Here is a 27,452-nt window from a genome sequence, read left to right as displayed (position 1 = left end):
ATAAATCATTTCACAGAATAAAAATTATACATGCCTGTATTTTTGGGTTATGACATTCATTATTTCTCTCCTAACACACCAAAGATAATTTAACCATCACCTGTTTTCTTTTACTGAACATCCAAAATATGCACGTCAAACCACCTGAGGGTGCATGATGACAACACAATGTTTTTTATCATAAATAAAATATTTTGGTTGTTTTGGTCAGATTGATTGCTGTAGCTTTGTTAAAATGAAAGCGCCGCGTTGTAGATGAACCTCGAGACAGTCCGTCTGTTAGGGCTCCAATTGTTGAACAGCTCCTGCAGCATCCGGGCGTCTTCCACAGCGTTGTGGGCGTCGTAGGTCTTTCCAAGGTAGTGGTCGACCAAATTGACCTGAGAATAACTGGCCAAACCGTAATAGACATTCTTGCTCAGCAGGAAGGTGTCCAGAAACCCCGACACCACCTCCAGGAACTCCTGCCGCAGGGAGACCTGTCGCAGCACTCTCATGAGCACCGGTGCATCAAACCGCCGGGCACTGTGCGCTGCCAGCAGCAGAGGGTGGCGGAAGGAGCGAAGAAAGGCGATGAAGGAGGTCAGAGCCTCGACCAGAGGGATGGTGTTCACAGGTCTCCCTTTGAGAAACAGGGCGCCATCACTGACGGTGAAGCCTGTGACTTTTCGGGCGCTCTCAGTGAGCTCCCTACGGGGGACGGTGTAGACATTAAAGACCTTCTCCCCACAGACGGCTGACAACTGGATGATGTCACACACAGTAGTGTCTGAAAGTAGAACAGAGATGGATGGGTTAAATGGCGTTAAGGGCAAAAGAAAATATAAATGAAGCTGGTCCATGCTGGTCTTCTACTGGTGCGGTTAAAATGAACTCCCATTTCATAGTTAGAAAAGTTAATGTGAGCTGGTGTGACAGCTGTCCATCGCTGTTTTCACACATGCAACCCTGAACATTTCTAGAAAATGTCAGAACAGCATGTCCCTTCGATTATGTCATGTAGCTGAGGCCTCATGTGTCTGCAACAGGAAGTCTCAGAGGCTGGTTTGTGGTCGGACACAGAAGTGAACTCAATTGTGTAATTCTGAACATACAAAACAGCTCCGCCCCTTTTCATTCTAAACTGTGAGCTTTTATTTCTCAAGAACTGGAAGTGATATTAGGGAGTCATAATGCACACGTGAGAAGATTAGAGAGCAAAAGAATAGAAAATGAAACGCAGTCTGATTCTCCTAATCAACATGAAGACTCCACCTGATGCCTGCGGACAGCAATTGAACTGATAAAAATATTATTGGGTCGTTAACACTTTAGATAGCAGGTGAAAGAAGGCAACAGTTATGACACTTTAATCAAGAAATAAAAGCTGTGGGTTAACAGTCCACAAAATGATGTAATGGTTCTGAGCAGTGTTTGAACAACACGTATTTACAACTTGTTATTCCATTTTATTTTACTTTAAACTGAATTACTATCTTATTTAAAAACAAATCTTTGTAATTAAGTAAAGAAGAAGTGGCTGAAAGTTTTGAAAATAATTCTATTAAGGATGCACTAGCCCAATTATTTTTCTCTTTGAGCTCACTAACGCAATTTGACTGCAACTTACAATTACATTTACTGTTGATTTACCGGTAACTGTGTTCTGGATGCCAATAACATTTTTTGGAAAATTGTGAAAAACATTATGACCTCAAGTTTTTTGTTTTTACCTCAATCTGGATTTTTTTTTTCCTTTAATTTTCCTTTTTTTTTTTTTTTTAAGATTAACTTTTGGGCTTTTTATGCCTTTTTTGGAGAGATGCGGGGAAGGAGTCACATATCGGATTTGAACCTAGGTCGCCCGCTTGGAGGACCACAGCCTCCATACATGGGGCACGCGCACTAAAACTACTGCCCCATTAGGTTTTTATTTTGATTCAGATATATTACAGCCAATCAAAAAATCCTAACCTAAAAAAACAATAACAAATCAACATTGATTTTTATCCCCCCACATTTCGTCCATATTTTTTTCGATAATTTGATTTTGGGTTGATTTTATTAGGCTTGTTGATTAAAGTCACGGACTCACTCATCACAGATAGTACAAAAATGTAGGATTATATTTAACTTCATTAATTACATTATAACTAATAAAATGCTGACAAGCAGAAAAACTCAAAGTAGTAATGATATAAAGTGATTCTTACCTAATCCAGTGGTCTCCAAGTCAAAGAAAACGATGGTTTTGAAGTCAGACATCTGCGGGATTTAAAGAGATAAGTATTTTTTTTTAAATGTAGCCTACTGACCTACACGAACTTTTTAGTTTAATAAAACATTTAAAAATGAACAGAGTTAATAATGGAAGCAAAATAACTTGACGCGAACTCACCGTGGACATAGGGAAGTGAAATCAGCTGATCGTTTCTGTGACAGATTTCATGTGAAGTCAGTCCCGTAAAATCAGCTGTTATATCCTCCACTGCACCTCGTCCACAGGGGTGGGAGCCACAGGTGAATCACTCCCTAGGCATTACAAAACCTAAACCAGTCATTGTAACTTTCATTTTAGTAGAAGAGAAACTCGAAGAGTTTTCTTTTCTCCTTCCTGTGAATCTCCTCCCGTTCAGCTGTGCCCTGCTCGTCCGGTACCAGGGTCACATTTACACAACAAAAGAGTTGTGGTTTTTTTTCCCTCTGTGAAGGTGGAATCTTCCTCGCTGTTCGTTTACTTTCACTTTTCACCCGGTGGATGACAGGAAGTTGAAAAAAAAATAAAAAAGGCTTTTGTTGTGGCAACTGTCGCGTGGACAACTCATGAGAATAAAAACTTATTCTAGGTAGACTATGTTTGAAAATGAAACCAATTCACGATTAAATTAAGTAAATAAATGCTATTTTCCACAAATACAAACTATGTGTCACTGTATAAACAGGGAAATATACACAAACAAACAAACAAACAGCACTGCTCTAACATTAAAGCTGTAAATTGTTTTAATAACATTTTGATTAAAATCAAAATTGTTGATCATTGCATGTCACTGAAATTGTTTATTAAAATAAATGTGCATTATCTGAATCCCTCCATTGTATTTATTTATTATTATTATTTTTTTAATTTTTCAGATCTGAATCAAATAATCAATCAGGAATAGCACTTGCCTTACTAGCCAATCAGAGCGAGTCTGTGAGTAGTATGTTAGGCTTTCTTGGCAACAGTAGTTGTAGTAGTCCTACTACAGTAGGAAACTTTCCTGCGGCTTGAATCCTTCACTAGCGAGCATAAAAACGGCGGACCTGCACAAAAGTTTTGCTCTAGGCTGGGGGTGGAGTCCATGGGTGGAGATACCAGCAGAGGGGAGGGTTTTTTGTTTTTTTTACCAGAATCCCACTGTGACATCACAAGGAAAGCACATTTGAAATCTCTGTCTTGTAAGACTTATGCAGACCACAAACAAAGGACTGGATGGGTTTATTTCACATTGTGTGGTTCAGTAGACACGCAGCGTACCCAAATATATGTTCAAAAACACTGAACAAGTGGATTTTTCATAATATGTCCCCTTTAAGTATCAACTTTGTTTGACTATTTCCATTTTATTCTGCTTTCTACTTTAACTGCATTAATTTAGAGAAGTGTGCAGCACTTTTTCAAATACATTTGTAGAAAATACTTTTTTTTTTTGCTTGCGTTCCTCACTTCCTCTTCCTAGCTTCCTCTCCTAGACTATGTTCCTCTAAACTTTAATCGTGTAAAGAAACGCCCTGTGTTCAATGTGTCATTATATTTATTTTTTACTTCAGTATTTGCTGCAGTTGCTATTACAAAGTAAGCACTTACAACTTTGTTATAACATTGTGCCCTGATCTATGACACTTTTCATTCACTGTCCGATTGTAAAGTTTTTATATTGTTAGATGTGGTTGTCATGGAGATACAAAACACCAATCGCCGTTGTGCTCACTCAGCAGCTCTCTTATGAACCCTCCTCTCTGCAGAGGAAACGGCAAAAACTCAAATCTCTAAATGAGTTATTACATCTTATTTTAAGACACTTAATGCTGCATAGGCAGATATATTTTGACTTATCACAAGCAATTAAGGGTTTGTAATATCTCTGCCAAATATATCTAAGAATAAGATGTTTAACTGGTCTTGTCAGGTGTTTGTGTCTTATGATAAATGTAAAAAGAGATTTTTGACTAGAAATCAGACAAATACACTTGTTAAGATTTGAGAAACAGAGCAATGTAAGAAAATTTAAAAAAAAAAGTAAAATGAACATTTCTGTGAAAAAGAAAAGACTTCCACTCATTTGTGTTTGGCTGCAGTTTTGCTTTTTTAATAAGCAGATGAATTTCCCCCATAGTCTTTTTTTTTTCTTACAACCATAGACATGTTTGTATCATTAAAAAAAAGAAATATAACACAAATTGCACCTTTTACATAATCGTGTCCAGAGTGGTGCACACAAAGAGACACAAGACACTTTTTTTTTCTGCTTCGTCGCACAAACATGACAGGCTGAGTGTGGCCTGTTAAAAGGTCGCCATGTTTAATAGTAGATAATGAACCGTACACAGGATAATATATCCTTTTATAACACCTTTTATAACAGATTCTTTTAAACCAATGTACACCCCAAAAGCATGATCATAAATAGTACATACACTGTGTATAAAAGAGGAACAAAAACAACCAGAAAAGCAGAGCATGCCTTCCAGTGATGGGTACATTCACTTTTTTTTATTCCTTATTTTTTATGTTTTTTGCCTTATAGACTGTCTGGCCATGTACAAAGACCATCCCATCTAATACCAGCGTAAAGATGTTTGACCTGGAATCAGTTTCGTCCTTTCAGCTCACCTCTGAAACAGTTTTTCTTTTAGTAACAGGAATAAAGTTTCTGCTGTAAAGAGACAACACTGTGCAAGTCTCCACACCTGCATGAAAACTGAGACCAGCAACCTTTTCCTCAGACTCCCAGCTGCAAGGAAAACATGGATTAACACTGATTGTGTTTGTGAGATTACAGCAAAGGATCTGACCACAGATGCAAAAAGCATAGCTTGAATGTTGAGACATCGTTGTGTGTGCCCATTGAACTGAATATTATACTGACTGTTTGTATAATGTATGGACAGAGACAGAGAGATTAAGTATATGCAGAAACACGTGGACGGTATGAGTAAGTTGCTACTTGTTTTTGTCTTATTAACAGGTAGATTAAATGCTACTTTTCACAGCCAAAGGTGGGAGAGATAAAAGAGGATGGAAGAGCTGCTATTATGGTGACAGAGAAGAAGGAGAACAAGGAGAACAAGGAGAAATAGAAAAGGACGCAAACAAGAAGAACAAGACGGAGAAGGTTTAGAGGAAGCTGGACAAGAAGAAGTCAGCTATTCTCAATTGTCACAATTAAGGGGCTGCATCCTTCAAGAGGTGCATTAGAAGACCAAATATGTCACATTGGCGTGTCATAGGCGGTCCAATTTTGAAGGCAGCCTAATAAGCGGCCGAGTAATACACTTTTAAATGATAGTCATTGGCTTTAATTTAATGAATAGCTACCAATATTAATGCAAAACAAAACAAAAAAAAAAGACCAAAGGGGCTTTGAAACTTCACATTTTCTGTCAAATAATTGTTAAAGTTAAGTTAAGTTAGTAATATTCGCTTTTTCCTTTACAGTTATTGAGGTTGCTAGGCAACAGGGGTTACATTTAGAAAAGAAAAAGGGTAAGGGCAGGAACAGCTGGTGAAGCAAATGACAAAAAACCTCCGTAGACCAGAATGTTTCATTTCAGTTAAATCAGCCTACACGGGCTATGACAATTGGATCCTTCTTAGGCTGCGTTCTTTGTAGGATGCCACACCCTGAAATGAGACACAGCAGAGGGAGAGGGAGAAGAAGAAGAGGAGTGGTCTGGATGGCTCAGAGGACATCGTGGACGGTTTGAGCATGCAGTGAGTGCATCAGTTTCCCAACAGGTGCAATACAACTCAGACGAATGTTGAGTTGGTTTTAGTGTCACTTGATGGCTGCGGTGACTTTTTCACCTTTACAAGACGAACAGGTTTCAGGAGGAAACTGTAATGAACGTGTGTGTAGAGAGTACAACACATGCACAAAGTGGGAGCTGATACAGTGGCAGGCATGACTCACCCATTCATTCAGACATGCACATACACATACACACACACACGCGCAGAGAGAGAGAGAGAGAGAGAGAGAGAGACACACACACACACACACACACACACACACACACACACGCACACGCACACGCACACGCACGCACGCAGAGACACACACACAAAGACAGGAAGGACTATAATGGCTTTCATCTGAGCAAAATAAACCATGAAACAATGTTGACAGCAAAAACATGACATCTTTGATATCAATAACAACACCTATAATACAGCAATAATATATATTTATATTTAAAAAAAATTCAAGTCCTGATGTAGTAACACTGATGTTTCTGGATAAAAACAGAAAAAAAAACGAGCTTGCAGGGAAAGGCGGAAACAATACACTTATGGCTGATTGACTTTTGACTCCTTAGGTCAAGTAAACGTGACACCAGACGACACGCAGCACTGTGAGCGCACATCCACAGCTTCTCCTTCTATTATTTTTTTCAAAGGTACAACTGGCTCTGTTCATTGTGAATTAGGAAAAGAGAAACATAAAGAAAAAAAAAGAAGAAGAAAAACGGCACAGAAACAAAAGTGGAACCTAATTCCAGACACGTCACTTTGCATAAGAGAGAAATAGAGACAATGAACGACCCAGGAGCAGCACTGGACTTTTCTTTCTATGTACACTCTTTTCCTCTGTAACATAATAATATTAATAATTAGAATAATAATGTGACATACAGATGTAACATATTTCTGTACAGTCTCTTCAAACTGACGTAGGAAAAATGTGATGGAGTAGCATGCAGCCTCTTGGCTGGTGTGTCCCGTGTAAACGTGAAAAAGCAGACTTAGCTTGGCGCTGGTCACAGACAAAAAATGTCCGCCAGTTCAGTCAGTGAGTCAGTCAGTATGGCTACATTTCTTCTGGGTGGCTGCCCACATGCTAGAAAAAGAAAGATTGGAGCACGATAAGATTTGGCTTTGCAGGTGTGGGGGTTTCTAAGCTCGTCTTTTTCTTCTTCTTCTTCTTCTTCTTCTTCTTCTCACTCTCCCCCAGCCGACCCCCTGGACTCCAGCAGGGGTCAAACGGCGGACTGAGATCAGACGGGCAGCAAACACGGCCGACCACATCTTTTCAGGTCACTGTGTTTACATTAGTCGTCAATTTTTGTCTCCCTCTGTGTCTTCCTTTGGACCAGGAAAGGAGGGGGGGGGCGTAGACACCGAGGAGGGGACCAAGCCTCGCCCCATGACCAGCCTCTTTACACCCCGGACTCTCCCTCCTCTCGTTCAGCTTTTCCGTCCCTCCTCGTCTTCACACCATGAACTCGTTGCTGCCGTACAGAACCAGCTGCTGAGGCCCCGAGCCGAAGTCCGACTCCCTCCTGTGGCTCCCTGAGGGCTCGCGCGGTGAGCTGCGGCTGAGTCGGAGCCTGTGGCGGGTCTTACCTGCTCTTAGGCTACCCTCCGCCTCCGCCAGCGGGGCCCCCAGACCGCAGGAGGTGAGCAGGGGCCCCGAGGAGGAGGAGCGGAAGCGATAGTGAGGGGAAGGAGAGCCGGAGGCGTTGGAGGAGAGAGAGGAGGAGGGGTGGTAGGAAGAGGAAAGGGTGGAGGTGGAGTCAGCAGAATCCTGGGAGTCGGGCTGACGGCGCAGAGCTCTTCTGCCCTTTCCATCTGACTTTCTGGATCGAAAAGCACCATGCTCTGTTGAGACAGACAGGAGCAGTGTTAACAACAACACACTGAATGCATCAGTGCATGTACTGTGGAAATGACCTTCATTAAAGTATGCAGATGCAACTGTGATGTAAGAGCAGAGTACAGTACCTAACTTAGAGTCATAACCAGACATCAAATCACACACATACCGGAGGGGTCTGAGGTGGCTCCCTCCATCTCCATGGTGATGTTCTCCGAGCTGTCCGCTGTGCCAATGGATGCTTCAGATTCAGGAGTTTCGTCGTCGGACGCCCGAGGCTCCAGGATCAGCATCTCATATGTCAGCTCCTCCCTGCACACACAAACAAACAGATAAATGCAAATGACCGGTTACAGTCCTGTTTAGAGATGCTGATTTCTAAAAAGTTTGAACGCTTGGGAGTTTTCTATTTTATCGCCCCTAATAGCTTTTTGGCCAACAAGCAAGCCCTAAAATGTGCAAACGCTCAAGCGATTTACTCTCGATGAGAGATAAAATGCATACTTTATTTATGTGTCCTTAAGGGGGTCAATGCATGCACTACAGCAATTATTGCTATGTTTGGACAAACATTTGGCTTTTGTGTGTCAACATTATGGACTGATGCTTCAGACAAAATAAATGAAATGGTTTTGCATGTAATGCAGCAGGTGTTTTCCTGTTGGTAGAGATTAAGAGTTAGAGTCTCTCGTATTGTTTTACTTTTAAACTGGATATTAAGGCCGACACAACATTCAGCTTTAAGAAAATGTAACACCATAGTCCAGCTGTTTCAGATGTACTCAGGTAGAATAATTAATACAAATGAAAAGAAATGTCCATTTGGATGTTTTGTATTCAAAAATAATAAATTTAAAATAACTTGTTACTAAAGCTGTCAAATAATTTTAATGAGGTGGCACAGAGGCGAGGTAAAACTAGTTGAAGCACCTATAAAAGTTTGATAGAAACAACAAAGAGTCCTTGTGTATTTGTCATTCTTTGTATGTGCTCCACTAATGTCCACACAGTTATATCCTTACTTCCTATGCCATCTGAACACTGAAACAACAGTGACGACATACTTCTCTTTCTGCAGACTCTCAATCTGCTCGTTAAGGATTCGCTCCTCCTGTTGAATCGCCTGCTGCTGCTGCTCGTTTAGCCCCGTCTCTGCTGCATCCTCTCCTCCTCCTCCTCCACCTCCTCCTCCTCCTCCCCCTCCTCCTCCTCCTCCTCCTCCACCTCCTCCTCCCGCAATCTCATCCTCCACCACAGAGGGCACCTTGGGGCTGAGAGGAGGAGACGGTGTGTGGGTGCTGCTCTGCCGAACACGACTTTTGCTCTGCGGATTCACATAAAAAATAGGAGAACAAGGTTTTTTTCAGGGTTTTTTTGTTGATTGTGATAGGCACACACAGCTTGTTTGCTAGACACAGTTGGATGTTTTGAACACACACAAACTAAACAGAGGATGTTTTGGATCACAGTTCACGACACTGCTAAGAAACTATGAGATTTCAACACAGACACACACAAAAATACATCGTCTGCTACACAAACACGCACAGTTAGGTTACCTTAAGTTTAGCTGTGTTAGGCTGCATGTCAATAATTTGTAGAACAAAAAAACAAAAAGCAAAAAGCAGTCAGTAAAGCTAAAGTCAGAGTGCTGCTTTCTCAGAGCGCAAAAAAAACAAGAATGCAAAGACAAAAACATAGTTGGAGCATCTGTTGAACTGTCAAGAGATAAACAGCTTGCCTAATTTGACAGACTGTTGTCACAAATCAGAACAAATAATTCATCTTTCATCCACAAGAAACTACAATCACAGCTAGCTTGACAGCAGCGTTGTCAATTCTCACACTGGGATGCTAATAGCAACAAGTTAGGCTCTTAGCTTGGTATGATTTCTGCAAAAGCAACCCAAGGCAACAACAACACAATTAAACTTTTCTGATAATTCTGATACAAACAACAAAGCAACATTAATAAACTCAATCTGAAGTCATCAACTGCACCATTTTGGCAGCAGTTAGCTAATTTTGAAGCTAAAACAGCTAGCAGCTCCAAGATAGCTTAAAACACTTCTGCTAGTTCAAATATACCACGAATACCTTTAAATATTGTTGCAGAAAATGCTTACAGTGCATTTTGAAAGTTAACTTAGCATCCAGCAACGAGTTAGCTGATGTTATCCTACATCAGTTGAGTAACTAGTACCTAGTTGAGTCCAATTTAAATTCTGAAAAAGTTAAACTTTGAGGAACAAGGTCTACACAAAACCAGTTCTTTGTAAAACACCAATACCATCTCACGCTGTTCATTTGTAGATTAAAAAACTCTTTTTATCACAAGGACATCAGGATTCATTCTGTGACACTTTTCATCTAACAAATAACAGCAAAAACAACACAAGCAAAATGTCGGACAGCTAAACTAGTGTACAAACAGAAGTGACGAGTTTTGGGACAGTATGATTGGACAGAGCAGAAGGACGGATGGACAGGACAGGACTGGTGGAGGTGGGCTGGCACATGGAGTGGTAGGGGCATACATACCGGGGTGGCAGTGCGGGTTATGCTCATAAACCTAACAGCAATTAGTACTGGTTTCTAGAAGGGGGGAGGAAGGAAGGGAGGGAGGGGGGAAGGAAGGAAGGACAGATTAAGGTTAAGGTTTGGTGAAGGTAGTCAAGAAAGTCTGGATCTGCTGATTTGCAGGGCAAGAGCAGTCAAGACAATTAGATTAAATAGTAAACTACATTTGGTTGGAAGGTTGGTCCTTTGGTTTTAGGATTTAATTGTTCAGTGAAACTGTTTCATTGAAGTTTTTAAAATGCTGTGGCAAAACATTGACCTAGAATTCTAAAAAAAAGTTTTTTTTTAAGAAAGTCTTGCCACTTTTGAGTTACTTTACGACATATTTTGAATTATCGGAACCTAGCTCACTTTGTATTTTCAGATACAGCTGGAGAAATTAGGAAGGCTTGGGAATCACAAACAAGTCTGCAGCAGGTATCTTTCTAATTAATGTCTGCCGACTCACAATTTAACACAACTTCATACTCCTCTGGCAGCACAGTAAGATCTTTTTTTGTACAAATGTTCCAGCTAAAATGGAAGTTGTTTTTACATTTTCAACAACTATTTTTAAGATTGCAGAAGCAGAAATGGTCTGTTATCTGTATGTAGCTGTTGTATGGAGGCAGTAGCGCCCTCAAGGTGGTGGTGTTGTGCTGAGTGTCTTCACTCGGCCCACAACGCAGCTGTGCAGACATTCAGCGGGTCATTGCTTCCTTTCATGTTATATTGCTTAATTGAATCTCTCTCTTCTTTATTTTCTTTTCTTTATTTTTTTAAGTCTAGCTGTAGTTTTGCTGCTAAATGTTATTCATTGTATTTTAATGCCTAGAAATAATCCTGTATTGTATTTTTATTCTGGAGTATTAGGTATGTTATTTAGAAGATAGGAAACATGCATTAATAATAAGGAGGTATTAGTCAACATTGCTACAAGCGGTCTTGTAATTCGAAGAATGTTGCACTTGTGTTTATTAATGTGACAAATTCAGAATCTATTTTTTTCTCATACTTTTGCATAAATAGTTCCTATATGTCCTAAAACGTGCGTCCTAACCAGCATAACCCCTTAGTTTGTGCTTTTTGTCAGCTTTTTGCTTGTGTTACAAAAACACAGCAAAACCTGTTGATGAGAGATGTTAGGAAGACAGAGGAATGAACTCCTGCCATGGCTGTATGGAAACCATGCCAGCTGCTCACAGAGCTGAAAACTGCAGTGTCACAATTTCAATGATGAGTGAGAGGAACGAGTAGAAAAACATCCATGTCAGTGTCAGACAATTAGGATCATTTATGCTAACATTAAAGAATAACTAAGCTTGAGCCCCAGGTGTAATGTCTCTGCTATTCCATGACAGTCGTCTGATCTCACCATGGACTTCCTGATGTGGGTCAGTCTGCTCTTGGCTTTGCTTTCTGCAAACTCCAGACTGCTGATGTCCTTCAGACGAGCTCTGTATTTGCTCATCTGCTCATTGATGATCAGCTCCACACACCTACAAGAAAGACATCCGTTTAGAACTGATGAGGATCGAATACAAGTAGAATTCAAAACCTGGTCGCACAAGCTTTCTGCAAATGAGAGTGAGTCAGTGAGCCAAACAGTAAATTTGTCAAATTAAAGGAGATCTCTCAGGTCAGTGGACGTACGCTGTGGTCTTGCTGATGTCTTGGACGCTCTGCAGCGGGTCGATGGTGTCAGGGCAGCGGAGGATGCAGGGGGCGAACACAATCGCGAGGGCGTTGGCTGACATCCTGTTAGTGTCCTCCTGCAGGGCAATCCTGAAACACACCATTTAAAATAGTCCTGTTAATCCTGACGTTGATCCTGTCAGAGTTTGAAAACCATCCTCACCAAACACAACAGACAGGATGCCATGTGACTGCAAAAAAAAGATATTTTTCAAAACCCAATTTTTTAGACACTGGTTGTCCTGCCCGAGGCTGTGCAGAGCGGATGTTGATTATTTTCTCATCCCTCACCTGACAAGATGGAAGATGAGGCGTTCCAGTGTGCTGAGGTGCGTCCTGCTGAGCTGGTCGATCACAGAATACACTCCTCGCATCACCTCCCGCCTGTCTGGCTGACCTGAAAAGAAAAAAAACAAGTGCACACTATCAGACTGGGTCATATTGACTTCACCTCCACAAACTGACTCTCAGCTGGAGGAGCAGAACCGAGCCAGTGAAGGGTTTTAATTATGAGCTCACCCATGGCCCTGAGGAACTCCTCGTACAGCTCAAACGTCATGAGAGGGCTGGGCAGGTCACGGAGCCACTGTTTGAGAACGCTGGCGATGACGTGGATGTTGTAGTCGTCAAGGCTCACGCTGTCCACATCTGGAACAGAGACACCACGCTCAGGTTAATTCACTCATATTTCTCTCTCTCTTACTGTGTACACAACATTGTCATGTGTCAGAGCTCCACAGAACATATCTGAGAAGTTTCTAAACCTCTAAAAATCCACTTTGATCCTGTATTTTAGCCCTGCAGAAACAAAGTTCTTCAGGTAAACAGGTCGGTAAAAATGTCAAAAACCAAACAAAGGTGCAGTTGTAAGGAGGAGTAACACAGATACACTGATATGTGAAACACCTGTTTGTCAGTCTCACCTGTGTCCAGCCCCTGTCGGAGTTCTTTGATCTTATTGGTGGAGCCGGACTTCCTGTAGATGCCCTCTGTGTAGAGTCCGTGCATCTCGATGTAGTTGATGAGTTTCTCAACCAGCTGGGGCACAGCTCGCTCCTCACTGGTCAGACGGGACAACTCTACACCAAACTGCCGAGACGACAGCTCCGGATCGTACTGGTGTAAGAAAACAAAAACACAAAAATATGTTACATTCATGTCGGCACCCTGTACTGTGAGAAACTGTAACAGTGGTCCCTTTCACAACTATGTCATGGTGGTGAATGATACAGACAGCAAACATTATTAACCATACATTTGCTAATATTAGCCACCGTTAGCTTCTGGTCATACCAAACCAAATCAATTAATTCAATTCAATCAATACATTTTTATTTGTATAGCATCAACTCACAACAAGTGTTATCTCGAGACACTTATTCATCATGAGCACTTTAGCAAAGCAGCAAAAGTTACAGTGGTAAGAAAAAACTGCCTTATCAAAAGGCAGAAATCTTTGGCCGGATGCCTGGCTCATGACGAAACAGCCAGTTAAAGTTATCGTCTGTCTGCTCTGTGTCTTTTGTGTTCCTAGCGTTGTTTGCAAATCAGCTTGTTGAACCTAAATCTCTGAGTATTTCTTGCTGTAGTTGCAGCAGGATTTGGGGATCATCATCATCATCATCATCAACCTTTATTCAAGCCTTGAAAATCATTGAGGACTCCCTCATTTACAGAACCCCCAACCCTCTGGTTGAAAGGTGACCGACTGTACCGACTGAGCCACAGCCCCATACCAAAAAAGTAGTAGTAGTAGTCTAAAACTTTAACGGTCAGACAAACAAAAAATGAGGCAGAGGGAGGTGAGTAGAGTCCAGTCTAGACCAGGGGTTCCCAAACATTGCCATGCTAAGGACCCCCATATAGCATCAACGTCTGGTTGAGACCCCCGTGAGCACATTTTCACAAGTTCCTTCTAAGTTACGATTGCAAATATCAAAAATTAAATGAACAGATTCTTACTATGTTTCCTATTTAATTAACAATGAAAAATCTTATTTTTTGTAAACAATCTTTTATAGATTATGTCCCAACAATAATCAACAGTCATCGTAACAGTCACATATTTTGTTACAATTTCTCTCCCTCGTTAATCATTTATTATATTCAATATGTCGTTTTGTTGTGTGTTATTTTACAATATTGAAAGACTTGTAGAAAAAGAATACAAGTTTGGATATGCAGCGAACAATAACAAAATGGAGTAGTATTAGGAGAACTTGATTTTTATTCCAGTTTTCCCCCACTTCCCTCCAAGTTTCCCTGACCCCCCAGGACCCCCTGGCGACCCCCCAGGGGGTCTGGAACACCACTTTGAAAAACACTGTTTTAGCACACAGCCAACCAAAGAAAACTTTTTTGTTACGGTTCATAACATTGTTTTAAATATTTTCACGAGTATTTAAGCGATTTATTTTTGAGTGACTTTCCACTTATTTTAACAAAGACTCTTCTGAACTCTTCAGTATTTTAAGACTGACAGATGTGTGGGTGTTTCAGTTTGACAGCTGTTTTAGGGTCTTAGACTTAAGAGTCATAGAGTCAAAGGGGGACATTTTTTGTCAGTCACATTTTCCTCTGCTTAATTTTGTCAAAGTAAAAGACTGACTCAACATGATTCCCATGTGCCTACACAGTCTTTTTGACAGGTCATAGAAGGGGAAACACATTCAGTTTATCAGGTGAAAAGATGTGGGGTGAAAAAATGTCCATAAACATCACTGCAGGCTGTTTAATTTAACAGTTAGGAGCCAGACACTTGATTATTTAGTCATTACATGTTATCTACCCCTCTCCTACATGTTTCAATAACATCCCTTAGTGCTGATGAGCAACATTTTGAGGTGAGATCTTTGCAACAGATATCCACAAGTGTATGCATCAAGTGGAACACTTCATAGTAATGCTGATAAACATCATCCTTAAGCCCTTTTTTGGTGTTTTCTTCCTCTTACGTGTCTCTAGATTGTGGTCACATAGGGTTTTCAGTGTGAACATGAAGACAATATAAAGGACCTTCAGGAATACGAGACAGTATTCATAGGTGTTTGACTTGATTGATTTTTCAACCTTACAGTGCTGGCACACGGTCTCTCCTAAAGACATGAAGAGTTTAACTTTTCTAATTCTTTCAGCAATGATGCTTGTGACGAGCTACACAGCATCACTGGAGCGGCTCTCTCTTCAGCATATTAAGACAGAAGCAGACAACATGATAAAACACAAAGCTACAAAAGGGGTAAGAAAACTACAGAAAAGATACGTGGCTTAGTTTGCTTGATAACGTTTTGACATTTTCATCTTTTCATTGAAGGTGGAGCTTATACCCTGGGCAAACACATCAGTAACATGTGGGGTATGTTGCAATCATTTTACAATTTCTGTACACAACGATGTTTGATACTTTGTCGGATATATACATAATTTCTTACTTTTCAAGGTTATTCAAGACTAATTGAGTTTGTTGTAAACTGATACTATTTGTGTTGATGTCTTCACAGAACGATGCCTTCTGCTTGGCTGAGATGGCTCTGAAAAAAACAACTTTAAAGGATGTACCTCTCACCCATACGTTGAACAAATACAACTCATTAAAGCCGAAGGTAAAGAGCAATTCTAAGTGAAAGTCCATTTAGATGGGTATACACTGACTCTTCAGATCATTTCTTCTAATTGTTTACTGGTAAAGCTCACCAATTTTACCTGCGTAAACCTAGATTTTTGTGCACTTACAATTTAAACTGATATACATATATATATATATATAAAAATATATACATTTTTCATTTCAGATGAATTGTAGCCTGAGTGACCTCAACAAGATCGAAATCACAATATTCCTGGAAAATGTCCGCGACTGTGCACAAAATAAGATCCAGGGGTAAAGGAGTGAGCCCATGAATTCTTACAAGTCATCATGAGAATTATTGAGGCAACAAATGTAACTGACATAAGTTATTTTTTATTTATTGTTGAAGGAATAATTGTATTCTTATATATTCTATTTTGTAATATTGGTATTTATTTGTCAATAAATGATAATGTGACAGTCATTTTGCCGTTTCTGATTCAACTTTGAATTATTAATAACTCCTACCATTGAAGCCAAACAACTGTTTTCAACTGAAGACTTTAGAACACGAGGCTTCCTCTAAATCCTGACCGTGCAGCAGAGACAAGACATTAGAGAGCATTTTATGGTCCAAAAAAAACCTGAAACTATTGTACCATCTATTGTACCATCAAATATTCTTCAAGTAGCTTCATTTCTGAGTTTCCTTCTTTGGGTTTAAAACTTGCAGAGAAAGTTCATGTAATGTGTACTCCAACAAGGTAAGAAAGATTATCTTAGTGATCCCTGATTGGTGGAAATGAACCTGACCTGTTACAGCAGCTCAAACAGACGGCAAAAGGAAACTGATAAACAGTCAGTCAATCTTTAGTTGTTTAGCACCAATTCATAACAAATGTTATCTCAGGACACTTTACAAAGAGCATTTAAAAGACTTTACTCTTTATTATATTATCTACAAAGACCCAACATGAATCCATCATGAGCACAAAGCAACACTTTTTTAAATGGGGGCACTGGTTGACCTAGTGGATAAACATAAATAATAATCACAGGGGAGCGGGGGAGGGGAGGATGGACAGAGAAGGAGGAAGGAATGGAAAGAAAAATGGATTACTGCCGTGCATTGTTCTGCTGCAAATCTCCTTCTATACCTCACACAAGAACATTTGACACCTTTCAGGGGCTCAACCCAGCACTTCCAGTCACTCCCACACAAACATTTAAAAGGTTTGGTCCACTCTGTTTGGCAGACAGCATGAAATCTGCTCTGCATTGGAGGTTTTTATTTCAGGGCTCTCGTCTTCTACTCCCCCATTTTTGTTGGCAATTATAATAAGGAATAATAAGATATATATAATTCACAACTAGAAATGTCTTGATTTGCTAAAATCAAAATGAAAATAGAGACAAAAACCTGATATTATCTTACCATTTCAGTGATTTGTATTTGTTGTTGTCTGTGTGATACTACAGCATCCCGATACAGGAAATCTTTAACTAATAATACTTATTCAAAATTTCAAATATTTCTATAAGAAACCGACAAAAACATCTCCTCCTACCTTTTTGCTGCACTTGGTAGTCATCTTGGAGCAGCACTTCCTGTGGCAGGCGAAGCGACACACTGCAACAACACAGAACAACACAGTCACACTGATGCTATGGTGTTCACAGGACTGCAGCAAAAACACCGGGAGCTGAGGTAAGACACGACCTCGCAGACTCGGGTGAAAGCCGAGGCGGCGGCGGCGGCGGCGGCGGCGGCAGTCAGTTGGATGTGATGTCTGCTGCGCTCTGCGAGTGCAGACGGAGACAGTAACTAGATAGAAGATAGATTTATGAAAGGAGCTCGACGTTTAATCCAATTTTTCTGACACTCAGGAGGGAGGCTGGGGAAGTGTGTGAGTTTGTGAGTATTAGAGTGTATCATGGATGTGTGTGTGGGAGGGGGTGTAATGTGCTGTGTGGGTGGAAATAAAAACTTAGCACACGGGCGTGAGTGCCTGCGGGTAAGTGAGTTAGAAGAACATCACAACATTAGATACTTATATCTGTGTTTCATATTAGACAGATCTTCATGCTTTCTTTGTGGAGGCATCTTTAGTAGTAGATGCAGTAATAGTAAAAATGAGAAAAACACTTTCATCAGCACTCACTGATGTAAAAGTCTTTGCTTTGTTTATCCTCATTTTAACAGCGAAACAACAATTTATCCTCCCTACAGTTGAATTTTTGCGCCCATCTCACGCTTTGTTATTTTTTGCTCCTAATGTTCACCTAAAACAAAAAACAAACATAATCTAGTGCTTTTTGAGAACATTTTCAACTTCAGTAATCAGTAAAACATCCTGTTAGGTCGTCCCTCATCACTCAGAGAGTGAGTTAGAGTTGTGTTTGTGTTGCGTTCATGTTTGGAGTTACTCATGTTACCACACATGAAATCAAACTCTCTCTTTTTATATTCAGGTTGAGTGTTTCTGTGTATGTGTGTGTGTGTGTGTGTGTGTGTGTGTGTGTGTGTGTGTGTGTGTGTGTGTGTGTGTGTGTGTGTGTGTGTGTGTCCTGTCCTCACGTTTGCAGACGCAGGCTCGGTCCATCATCCAGATGAGGGAGGAGCAGAACTCGCAGTATGTGGGGATGCTGTACTGTGTGGACTTGAAGATGTGGCCGTTGTGTTCTTCCACCTGCAGGGGGCAGTAGAGACAACAGTCATCTCAGCCCAATACATAAACTTCACTTAAATCTTCAATGTGTTGAAAACGTACTACTCACAATGTCAGTTTCCTTCTTCCTCGACTTCTTGCGTTCACGTTTGGGAGCCTTTAGGAAAAAGAGAAACTGATTACAAAGCGTTTCTGGTGAGTGCTGCACATGAACTATATAACAGAGTAATGACTAACTCTGAGTCTGCAGGAAAAATTATCACAGACGATCTACATGCTGATTTTATCTGAACTGACAATAATTACAATACTGTCTATAATCTCTTACTGTGAATTCATGGTGCAGTTGTAGTTAAAAAATATTTCTTTGATCTTTTACATCCCTGAAGTTTTTTGGACTTTCTCACCCTGCCGATCGTTCCCTCCATGGGCTTGTACTCGGTCATGAACTCGTCCAGGAACACCTTGAAGGTGTTGACCCACACCTTCACCGGGGACTCGTTCCAGTCCCTCTGCTCCAGGCGCATCGACTTCTCCAGGATGTGCTCGAACAGCGCGTACAGATCCTTGTAACGGATACTCTTCCCGTCGTCCATCTTGTGGTTGGGAGAAAAGATATTTGTCAGAATCGTCGGCGCTCTTTGTGTTTCAAAAGACAAAGTAATCATAAAGTAGCTGCAAGAAGTGTACAGTTAATTAAATGCAAGAAGGTCAAAGGACAGTAGAGGGAAGTATCTGTGACTTTCTGACGTCTCCCCTGCTGATGAAGAGCTCAGCCGAGATTTTCTGGTACTTTAAGCAGAGCGGAGGAGAAGACAACGGAAAACAACAGCAAGGACTTACTGCCAGAGCTGTGGAGTAGGAGTTGAAGATGTTGATCCTGAACTCCTTCAGCGCTTTCTTGAAGACCACATCCACCATGGTGTCATTCTTTCCATCCACAGATTCGAGGTCTGCAATCTGGAGGGACAAATGCCTTTCAAGTCAACGTCAGCTCAAAGAGTCAATTCAACAAATGATGACCAATAACAACTACTTATCATTAAATCATTTTTTTGGCCCATTTTTACCTTTACTTTGATATGACAGCTGAAGAGAGACAGGAAATGTTGGGAGAAGAGAGAGTGGGGGATGACATGCAGCAAAGGGCCAAGGTGGGATTCAAACCCATAGTGCAGCACCGACGACTATAGCCTCTATACATGGGGCACGCGACATAAACACTAGGCTACTATTTTGGGGCTTTTTATGCCTCTATTTCAGAGACAGGACAGTGGATAGAGTCAGAAACCAGGGAGAGCGAAAGTGAGGAATAACATGGGGAAGGAGCCACATATCGTATTTGAGCCTGGGCCGCACGCTCTCGAGGACATAAGCCTCTGTACATGGGGTGCAGGCACTAATCGCTAGGCCTCCAGGGCCCCACAAACTAACTATTTATCAAGAAGGGGGCGCTGCATTGTAATATTCTATTGCAGCCGACATTAATATGGGGAGAGCTCTGGAGTGAGTCCAATATTATGTGTTCAAAGTTTAGTAGAAGTTGTTGTGAGGACAGCGTTTACAAAACAGGTTTTATAATTTTAGTTTAAAATCATCCACCCCAGGTGAGAGGGAAGTTTTCTTTTTACTACGACAGGTACTGCCCTCACCTTCTTCATGAGGAAGTCGTTCATGGTGCGGTAGTCGTGTGCAGACGTCAGGATGTGCAGCGCGTCGTTTTGCCACTGAGACGGCTCCAGAGTGATGCTTCCGATCTTCAGGCTGCGACGTCTCCTCATCTTCGGGGACGGTTCCTTGTTCTCCTTACTGTCCCTGACCCCCCGAGGAGCAGCCGCCTCCAAGTCAGGACTGTGAGGAGGAGAGGGGCCTTCTGGGAGGAGGAACACAGAGATGGAGAAAGGAGGAAGTTCAAACTGAATAACAACTTTTTTTTATTTTTTTACCCCATTAAATAAGATTTGAATCCTTTTTTTTTTTTTTTTTTTTTTTTACCATGTGTCTCTCCAGCTTCGCTCCTGCTGGCCTGCTTCTCTCGTGACAGTTTCTTCTCACTGTGCTTCGATTTACTCCAGAATCTCATCTTTCCTCTCATTATGCTATATCAGAAACACAACAGGTTCATTTACGATCACTTCATTAGAGAATGCAGAAATGAGCAACACACAAATATGAAGAAATAAACTGGAAAAAGTGTGATTTATGGAAATGTATCTAATTTATCCCAATGAAGAGATGTACTTTAACTTTTAAATATGATCATTTTCTAAAGAAATCATTGTATCGATCTTACCCTCCATCCTGACTGGAGGTTTTCCTGAGCACCTCCACCTTGCCCAGGTCTCCTGACGACATGGTCTTATGGATCTTCTTCTGGTCTTTGTGAGAACCCTGGACATACGAGAAGAAAGAGTTAAGACTAATATATCCAACATTTCTTTCAAAATGCGTCTTCAAGATGCGTTTTTTTTAGTCTTCAGGAGCTTAATTTGTTGTTCAAACAGTTTAGTTTCTCTACGTTTACAGACTAAAGACACATCATGTCATTTAGAAAGGAAAGCTTTGTGAATCATGTAAATCCATCAGCGTAGTGACTGTTTATCCAGGTTAGTATTTATCTTCAGGTTTAAGTTCTCCTGTCTGAAGAGATTGAGTAAAGTCAGCGATACCAGCAGAGAATACAACTATTATCTAGATACTGCGGGAAACAGAAGTCATGCTCATAAGATCCTGTTATGTTGTTAGTGAGACGTTTCTCGACTTGGTTTGATTGATTCCAGCATGCAGCGGCGGTAGCAGCAGCAGACGTCGGCGTGCAGCAGAACACGAGGCGGGATGTTTTCAGGACAGGTTGGTAGACAAGAGATCTTCAGTGACTCCCCGCAGTGAAAATCTCTGTTTTATTCTTGTCAAAGAAGAGGTAGATAGTATACAGGGATACCTTCATACACGGACATTTGGAGTTTGAATCTTTTTATTTACCTTCAAGAAAAAAGCAACTCTGTGAGAAGTTTTCTTCTTCACCTGTTTACCAATAACCGACGCTTCCAACATCATCCAACTGATACTCTGAGTGATGCTTATAGCTAAAATCAATCGTCTGATTACTTGATCAACAGTAAATTAAAACAAAAACGCAAATATGTGCTTGTTTAAGGCTCTTAAAAGCAAGTTGGTCATGCTTTCTTATTTTTAATTATGTAAATCCTGAAGGTCTTGGGCTGCTGGTTGACTAAACCAGACAGTTTTTATGATCCCTATTTTTCCACATCTTGCTCTGAACAACTGTGTTAAAAAAGGCATCAATAAATGTGCACAAAATCCAATTTGTGTAATCTGCAGACATGTTCTGAGCATAGCACGGGTTCACTACAGGAAAGACACAAAATTAAACTCCAAAGTAATATCCCTGCATGAAGAGATCATAAAAAAGCTGAGTCGACTGATTTTCAAACCGTCAGCCAGCAGAGTTAACGTGCACTTGTTCATTCAGACCAGCTGAGGTGACTGCGTCTCTAATAGTGAGGTGAAGGAACATCGGACTGTAGCTCAGTGGGCAAACAGTCCAAAGGAAGTAAACAGAACGACGACAGTGAGGGTTAGAAGTGTTAGAGGCTCCTCCCCCGTCCTTTAGCGGGGTTCACCTCAGAGGAGGATGGAAGGTGGGGAGGCGGCCTGAGAGCGTACAGGAAACAGTTTGTTGCTAGGAGGCCAAGGGACCTCTGGAGATCAGGTATTTTACCATCTCGGAGTCACTGTGACAGTCGGCCTCAGGGTGTGCACGTGAGGGAGTCAGGGAGGGGGGCAGCGTGTGGGAGTGGGCGGGGACGTAGTATTCATCGTCGTCGTCTGACTGGGTTGCCCCCTCAGAGTTACAGCGGGTGAGGAAGTCGGAGCGCGTCCGGGACATTCGGGCTTTCTTTTTGGGGCCAGGGCGACCCACCTGCTTCCAGGCAACCACAGGAACATAAGGTCAGCCGGTAATATGTGTGTGTGAGTGAGTGTGTGAGTGTAAGTGTGTGTGTGTGAGTGTGAGTGTGAGTGTGTGTGTGTGTGAGTGCGTGTGAGTGAGTGTGTGTGTGTGTGTGTGTGTGTGTGTGTGTTTGCTTATACAAATCCATGAGGGAAGGCTGAAGCTGCACAAAACTGAACCTTATGCAAAATGTTGCACACCTTTTTTTAACTCATATAATTAACCATTTATGGGTTACATTTTTAGCAAAAATTAAAAACAGATATTCACTAAACATAAACTGTGTACATACAAATCAGAAAACATATTACCTCTGTATGGAGCCATTCACAAAATTCAATGACTAATTGAAAAATGGCTTTAAACCTTAAGACTAGGCAGTTTAAAGGTCTTTACAGGGTCAGTTGTATATTTCTGCAGGTTTATTTTCATGTCTATCAACTGTATCTGTGCCACTTTATCTTGAATAAACCTGTTGTGTAAATCTTTGTATTTTGTGAGCATCTATCTGATCTGATTCTGCAGGCTTTTTTTCAGTACCCATACTATTAAATATGAGATCTGATAAACATTATTGTCAACACAAAGGAGTAAAATAAACTTTTTCAGTTTTAAAATCCCTCACATTTTAAATACTCACAATAACAACACAAAGATGAGTTTGCATACATCACAAACCTGCTTGTGGTGTCTGCAGGAGCATGTCTGTGTGTGCACAGATGTGTGCATGTGTTTGCCTTACCTCTCTGTTTCTGGAGCCTGGTGTTTTGGAGTCGTCTCTGAACATGGCCAGAGATCTTTCCTGGTTCACCAAATCTTTATCTGACCTGCATCACAAAAAGACAAACAGACATTAATGGCTTCCCAAAAGGCCCAAATCTTACTTCAAAACTTCACCGCTGCCTCTTGAATAAGATCAAATTAAGAGCAGCAGGAAGTCAAGTCAGCAGTGATGACCTTTGTGCAAATACAAATTACAGAAACACATTTCATCACCAGCCTTCATGCAATGCTACTAAAATAGGTAAAGTATATCCACAATATACAGTAAGACATTAACACATCTATGATGCTTATTTCTCCTGTTTTTCTTAGTGGAAATTCAGAATCGGAGGGTCACCGGTTCAAGTCCCAGAGTGGACCATAAATATGGAAGTTGGTCTGGTTGCTAGAGAGGTGCCAGGTCACTTCCTGCCGAGTCAGTTGACCTTGAGCAAGGCAATGAACCCCCAACTGCTGGAGCCCCGCCCTTTATGTGCAGTCCCCCCACTCGGACCACTCAATTAGTGCATGTCCACGGGTCCTGTTTGTGCATGTGTGTGTATTTCAGGTCTATTTGTGTGTGAAGAGCATGTCTCTCAATAACAGAGGGTAAACCAGAGTTTCCCCTCGTATTGGTTAAGACGTCTATCTCCTACATGTCCTGATGGGTGGAACCTTGAGCACTTGTATCATGTTGATATTTTTTTAGTTTCTTTTTATCATGTCTTTTTTGTACATATAAAGTCACCTGAACCTGTTGCACGGCAGGTCACTTACTTGGAGAAGGGCAGTTTGCGTCTGGGCGGAGAGAACACCGAGTTGGAGGGTTTCTCCACCATGTTCACGATCACAGTTTGGGCTGAGCTCTTCTTCTGAGCTTTCGGAGGTTTGGTATTCAGGACGGGACTGGGAGCCTCCTTCGCAGGCCTGGACGCCTTCCTCTCCTGCTGCTGCTGCTTTGGCAGAACAGCCGGGACACCGTCTTTTGCTCCCAGGACGATCTGGATGTCCACCTCTGAGGAGCTAATCCCTGTTACATCTGCAGAAGCCCTTGAAGATTTGACTTGCTCTGATGCACCTTTCTTTGCCTTGGTAGGGATCCCATGAGGTTTTTCCACCTTTGATGATACCTCCGGGCTTTTGACAGGGGTTATTTTCGAACTGGATGATGCTGCTTCAGTCTCCAGAGCTTTTTCCAGGGTTTGGGCTGCCAGCAGCTCCCCCTCCTCCACAGGACTCTCCTTCTGCATACTGATCAACACCACCACAGGCCTCCGGGATGTGGACTCCCTTCTGTCTTTGCAGGATTTGTTTGGGCTTTCAAATGTTGGTTCATGAACCGGACTTTGGTCAGATGCGATATAAAATGTCGCCCTTGGACTCTGCTCCTTGTCTTGGTACTCCATTGCCGGCTTTTCGTTAAAGTTTGAATCTCTGAGCCCGGCATTGATTTGAATATTCAGAGTTTGGGGTTGTTCTTGAGGTGCGGTCGACTCAGTCTCCATGTCTTCCACACTGAGCAGCTCGAAACTTCCATGACTGGCTGGAGACCCTCGGGGGGAGTGTCTGTTGTCTGGGACTACGTCCTCCGGCACAGGACCTCCCATGCTGACGGTTCGGACCTTGAGGAGCTCTAAGCTGAACTGAGCCTGCTCCAGCTCTCTCATACGTCTGCTCTCTCGTTTTGATCGGTTCTTGTGACTCGTCTCGTCCGTTCCTCTGCTTCGCTCCGAGTCGTCCTCTCTCTCTGTCTCTCCCACGTCAAACAGGACAGGTTGAGAGTCTTCGGAGAGTTCTACAGAGATGTCCTGGACACAAACCTCCTGTATCGATGAGGTGAGGTCCTCCATGGTTCCTTCATCCATCTCTGCTGGAGGACTCTGTTCTCTGAGTCTTTCTTGCTGCTCCTTCAGTTCCCTGAACCTAAAGACATTAACAGAGAATAATGCAAAAGTGTTATTACCTCCATTTCCACATGAAGAATAATAATTTCAACCTATTTTGTTTTTGAACAAAGGGCAGCTCTATACGATTTTCTTCCTCCTGCACCTTTCGCTCTTTGTAAAGGTAAAAAAAGAAGTATTTCTCTACATTGTACGGCTTAAAAAGAATGAAATAAAACAAATGAGATGAAAAGAATGCAAAAAACAAAACACATTATTCTCCACAATTTGGTTTAATTTGTTTGTTTTTTAAAGATTTTCACTTAGACCTGCAAGAACAGATTGTTATGGCAGCAGGAACAACAATGAATACAAGACTGACCTGTATAAGTTTAATGGATAATGAGTGAGGAAACACAGTCACAGTGGTAATTTAGAGAGCTTGAACATCTGATATCAATCCAACAGTTTCTCTCTTTAGGCTTTTTTTTTTTTGGCTTGTACAAACATCTGAAGGAATGATCTTGCTCTGTAGTCATTAAATGATCCACTATGTTTTTACACATGTATGAGTTTTTGAAGCTCTGTGTGTATGTATTTATGTGTTTGATTATATGAAAATGTAAATATATGTGTATATATGGATAAGTGCATGTACGTATACACACAGGCGTCCCCTGTTCATGTAATGCACTCATGTAAACAGATCTCCAACTTCACTTTCAAATTTCCGAGGTTAAGGACTGAAAAGGGGAAGACTGCTTTTAGTGTTGCTGCACCCGATATGTGGAATAACTTTCAAAGGACAGCTACTTAGGGGAGGAAATTTCAACTGTTTTAAAATGTGATATAATTGAAATGTACATGGTTTGAAAGTATGAACATGTGTTTCAGTGTCTATGCCATTATTTTGATCTGTTTTATAATTGTGCTGTTTTTATTTTTTATTGCTGCAGGGCACCCCTGAAAAAGAGACCTTAGTCTCAGTGTGTCCTCCCTGCTAAAATAAAGGATAAATAAATAAAAATTCAACCTCCAACCAGTTTTGGTCTTTTTGTTTATTACAGATCTCATCACTCAAAAGACTGATTTTGAAGCTTTTCTTAGTATGATGCACAAAATACATGATTACAATCCTTAAAATAAGTTTAAAGTATGAAGTTGCTTCGACTCTGTCACTCACCTGAGTCGAGCCAGGTATCCCTGGCCCACCGCCTGCAGCTGCGTCACCGTCCTGTACGTGTAACAGTATCTCCTCCTCTCCCTGAATCCTCTCCAGCTCGCTTGAATCGTCACAGCCGCCAGAGATCTGCGGTGCCTGCAGCTCCTCCAGCTCCTCTGTATGACGATGGCAGAGTCCCTACACTGCAGGAACCTCCTGCGCTCCCTGTAGCTCCTCCAGGCCGCCTGCAGACACAACGCGGCCCCCTCCTCGTAACTCGACTCCATGGTGGACTCTTTGAGGAGGCAAAACCGCCACCACCTCTGCAGAGTCCCAGAAAAGGAAGGGGGGTTAAGTGTCAGGATTAAAGGACGGCGGGAATACTGGCTGCTAATGACCTAGCTTTTATATTTACATGTCTGTCAACTGATTTACAATTTTGAAATTTGATGGATTTGCAGATTTCAGACAGCACATCCCTCTCCGAATCTCTTTTAACTTGTTTCTACAAAGCCTGAATTGCTTAAAGTGAAGATCTCATTTCAAGAACCTTCTGTTTGCTGCATTGGCAGAAAGTTTGACTCTTTTCCCGAACGCTTCAGGCCTTATTTTTTTTAATACAGTATCTAGAGATAAAATGTTTATCTAGATGTGTCAGATGAATGCCGCTTATTAAGTGTAATGAGATATTTCTGATCAGAAATGATTACAAACACACTTCAAGATTTGAGTGTTTCAGTTTACTGTATCTATTTGAAGTTTTAGATACTCAAATAGATCGAATCTCAGTGCTACATGTCCTGTTTTTATTCAGTTATTCTTCTCATTATTATATTTCTGTATCAGTGCTTCGTTGGCTCTTTGTTTCACTGTTTTTGGACTGACTGGGTTTGTTTTCTCTCAGCCTGACAAAGATTTGGACAGCTCCCCTCCGAGGACTCGTCCAGAAACAACATACCCACAGTCGACTGAATGCAGCGTTTTCTCCCTCTGTCAGACCCTTCATTGTTTGCTTTCTCTCATTCTCTCTCTTTCTGTCCTTCTTGCTCTGATATTTTAAAAATGATTTTCAAGCTCAACTGGATGAGAAGACAATAGTTCAGCTACAAACAGAGGCTTAAGAAAATTAAACGTTGCTTGGATTTGATTGTTTAAGATGTTAAACGTTTGTTTTTCAACCTTTCGCTATGACATCTAGCTGCTTTATTAATGCAAGTTGTTTGTGATGTTCAGAAATGTGCACCTGTAGGGTAAGACATCCAAAAAACTGATGTCACTGAGTCCATAAGTAATCATAAAAACCACTGCAGCAAGGTGAGAAGTGAAAGCAATGCAGGTCAGCA

At 41.4% G+C, this 27,452-nt stretch overlaps 1 protein-coding gene and 1 long non-coding RNA gene across 7 annotated transcripts in view; one reads left to right on the top strand and one right to left on the bottom strand.

Moving 5' to 3' along the window:
* Positions 1–4,303: 4,303 nt before the first annotated feature.
* Positions 4,304–27,452, bottom strand: part of LOC132972835 (unconventional myosin-IXa-like) — a 148,519-nt gene continuing 125,370 nt past the window's right edge. For 2 of the 6 annotated variants that reach the window (XM_061035944.1, XM_061035947.1), the window contains 22 exons: positions 26,131–26,432; positions 23,842–24,987; positions 23,045–23,129; positions 22,072–22,272; positions 20,623–20,720; positions 20,325–20,428; positions 19,982–20,202; positions 19,173–19,289; positions 18,737–18,925; positions 18,439–18,486; positions 18,239–18,350; positions 17,229–17,290; positions 13,016–13,208; positions 12,612–12,740; positions 12,384–12,489; positions 12,051–12,182; positions 11,773–11,896; positions 10,380–10,433; positions 9,398–9,418; positions 8,903–9,162; positions 8,008–8,150; positions 4,304–7,843 (listed from right to left, as the gene is read on the bottom strand). In XM_061035944.1, the coding sequence (XP_060891927.1) occupies positions 7,455–7,843; positions 8,008–8,150; positions 8,903–9,162; positions 9,398–9,418; positions 10,380–10,433; positions 11,773–11,896; positions 12,051–12,182; positions 12,384–12,489; positions 12,612–12,740; positions 13,016–13,208; positions 17,229–17,290; positions 18,239–18,350; positions 18,439–18,486; positions 18,737–18,925; positions 19,173–19,289; positions 19,982–20,202; positions 20,325–20,428; positions 20,623–20,720; positions 22,072–22,272; positions 23,045–23,129; positions 23,842–24,987; positions 26,131–26,432 (4,236 nt within the window). In that variant the 3' untranslated portion in view covers positions 4,304–7,454. The remainder of the gene's footprint in view (positions 7,844–8,007; positions 8,151–8,902; positions 9,163–9,397; positions 9,419–10,379; positions 10,434–11,772; positions 11,897–12,050; positions 12,183–12,383; positions 12,490–12,611; positions 12,741–13,015; positions 13,209–17,228; positions 17,291–18,238; positions 18,351–18,438; positions 18,487–18,736; positions 18,926–19,172; positions 19,290–19,981; positions 20,203–20,324; positions 20,429–20,622; positions 20,721–22,071; positions 22,273–23,044; positions 23,130–23,841; positions 24,988–26,130; positions 26,433–27,452) is intronic. The other 4 variants (XM_061035945.1, XM_061035948.1, XM_061035950.1 and 1 more) reach the window with 4 other exon arrangements.
* Positions 15,853–16,151, top strand: LOC132972837 (uncharacterized). Its single transcript, XR_009672945.1, has 2 exons — positions 15,853–15,940; positions 15,971–16,151. It is a non-coding gene; the product is annotated as an uncharacterized LOC132972837 (long non-coding RNA).

Source organism: Labrus mixtus, chromosome 4 (assembly GCF_963584025.1).
Source record: "Labrus mixtus chromosome 4, fLabMix1.1, whole genome shotgun sequence".
Taxonomy (NCBI): domain Eukaryota; kingdom Metazoa; phylum Chordata; class Actinopteri; order Labriformes; family Labridae; genus Labrus; species Labrus mixtus.
This window is presented reverse-complemented; position numbering and strand designations above follow the sequence as displayed.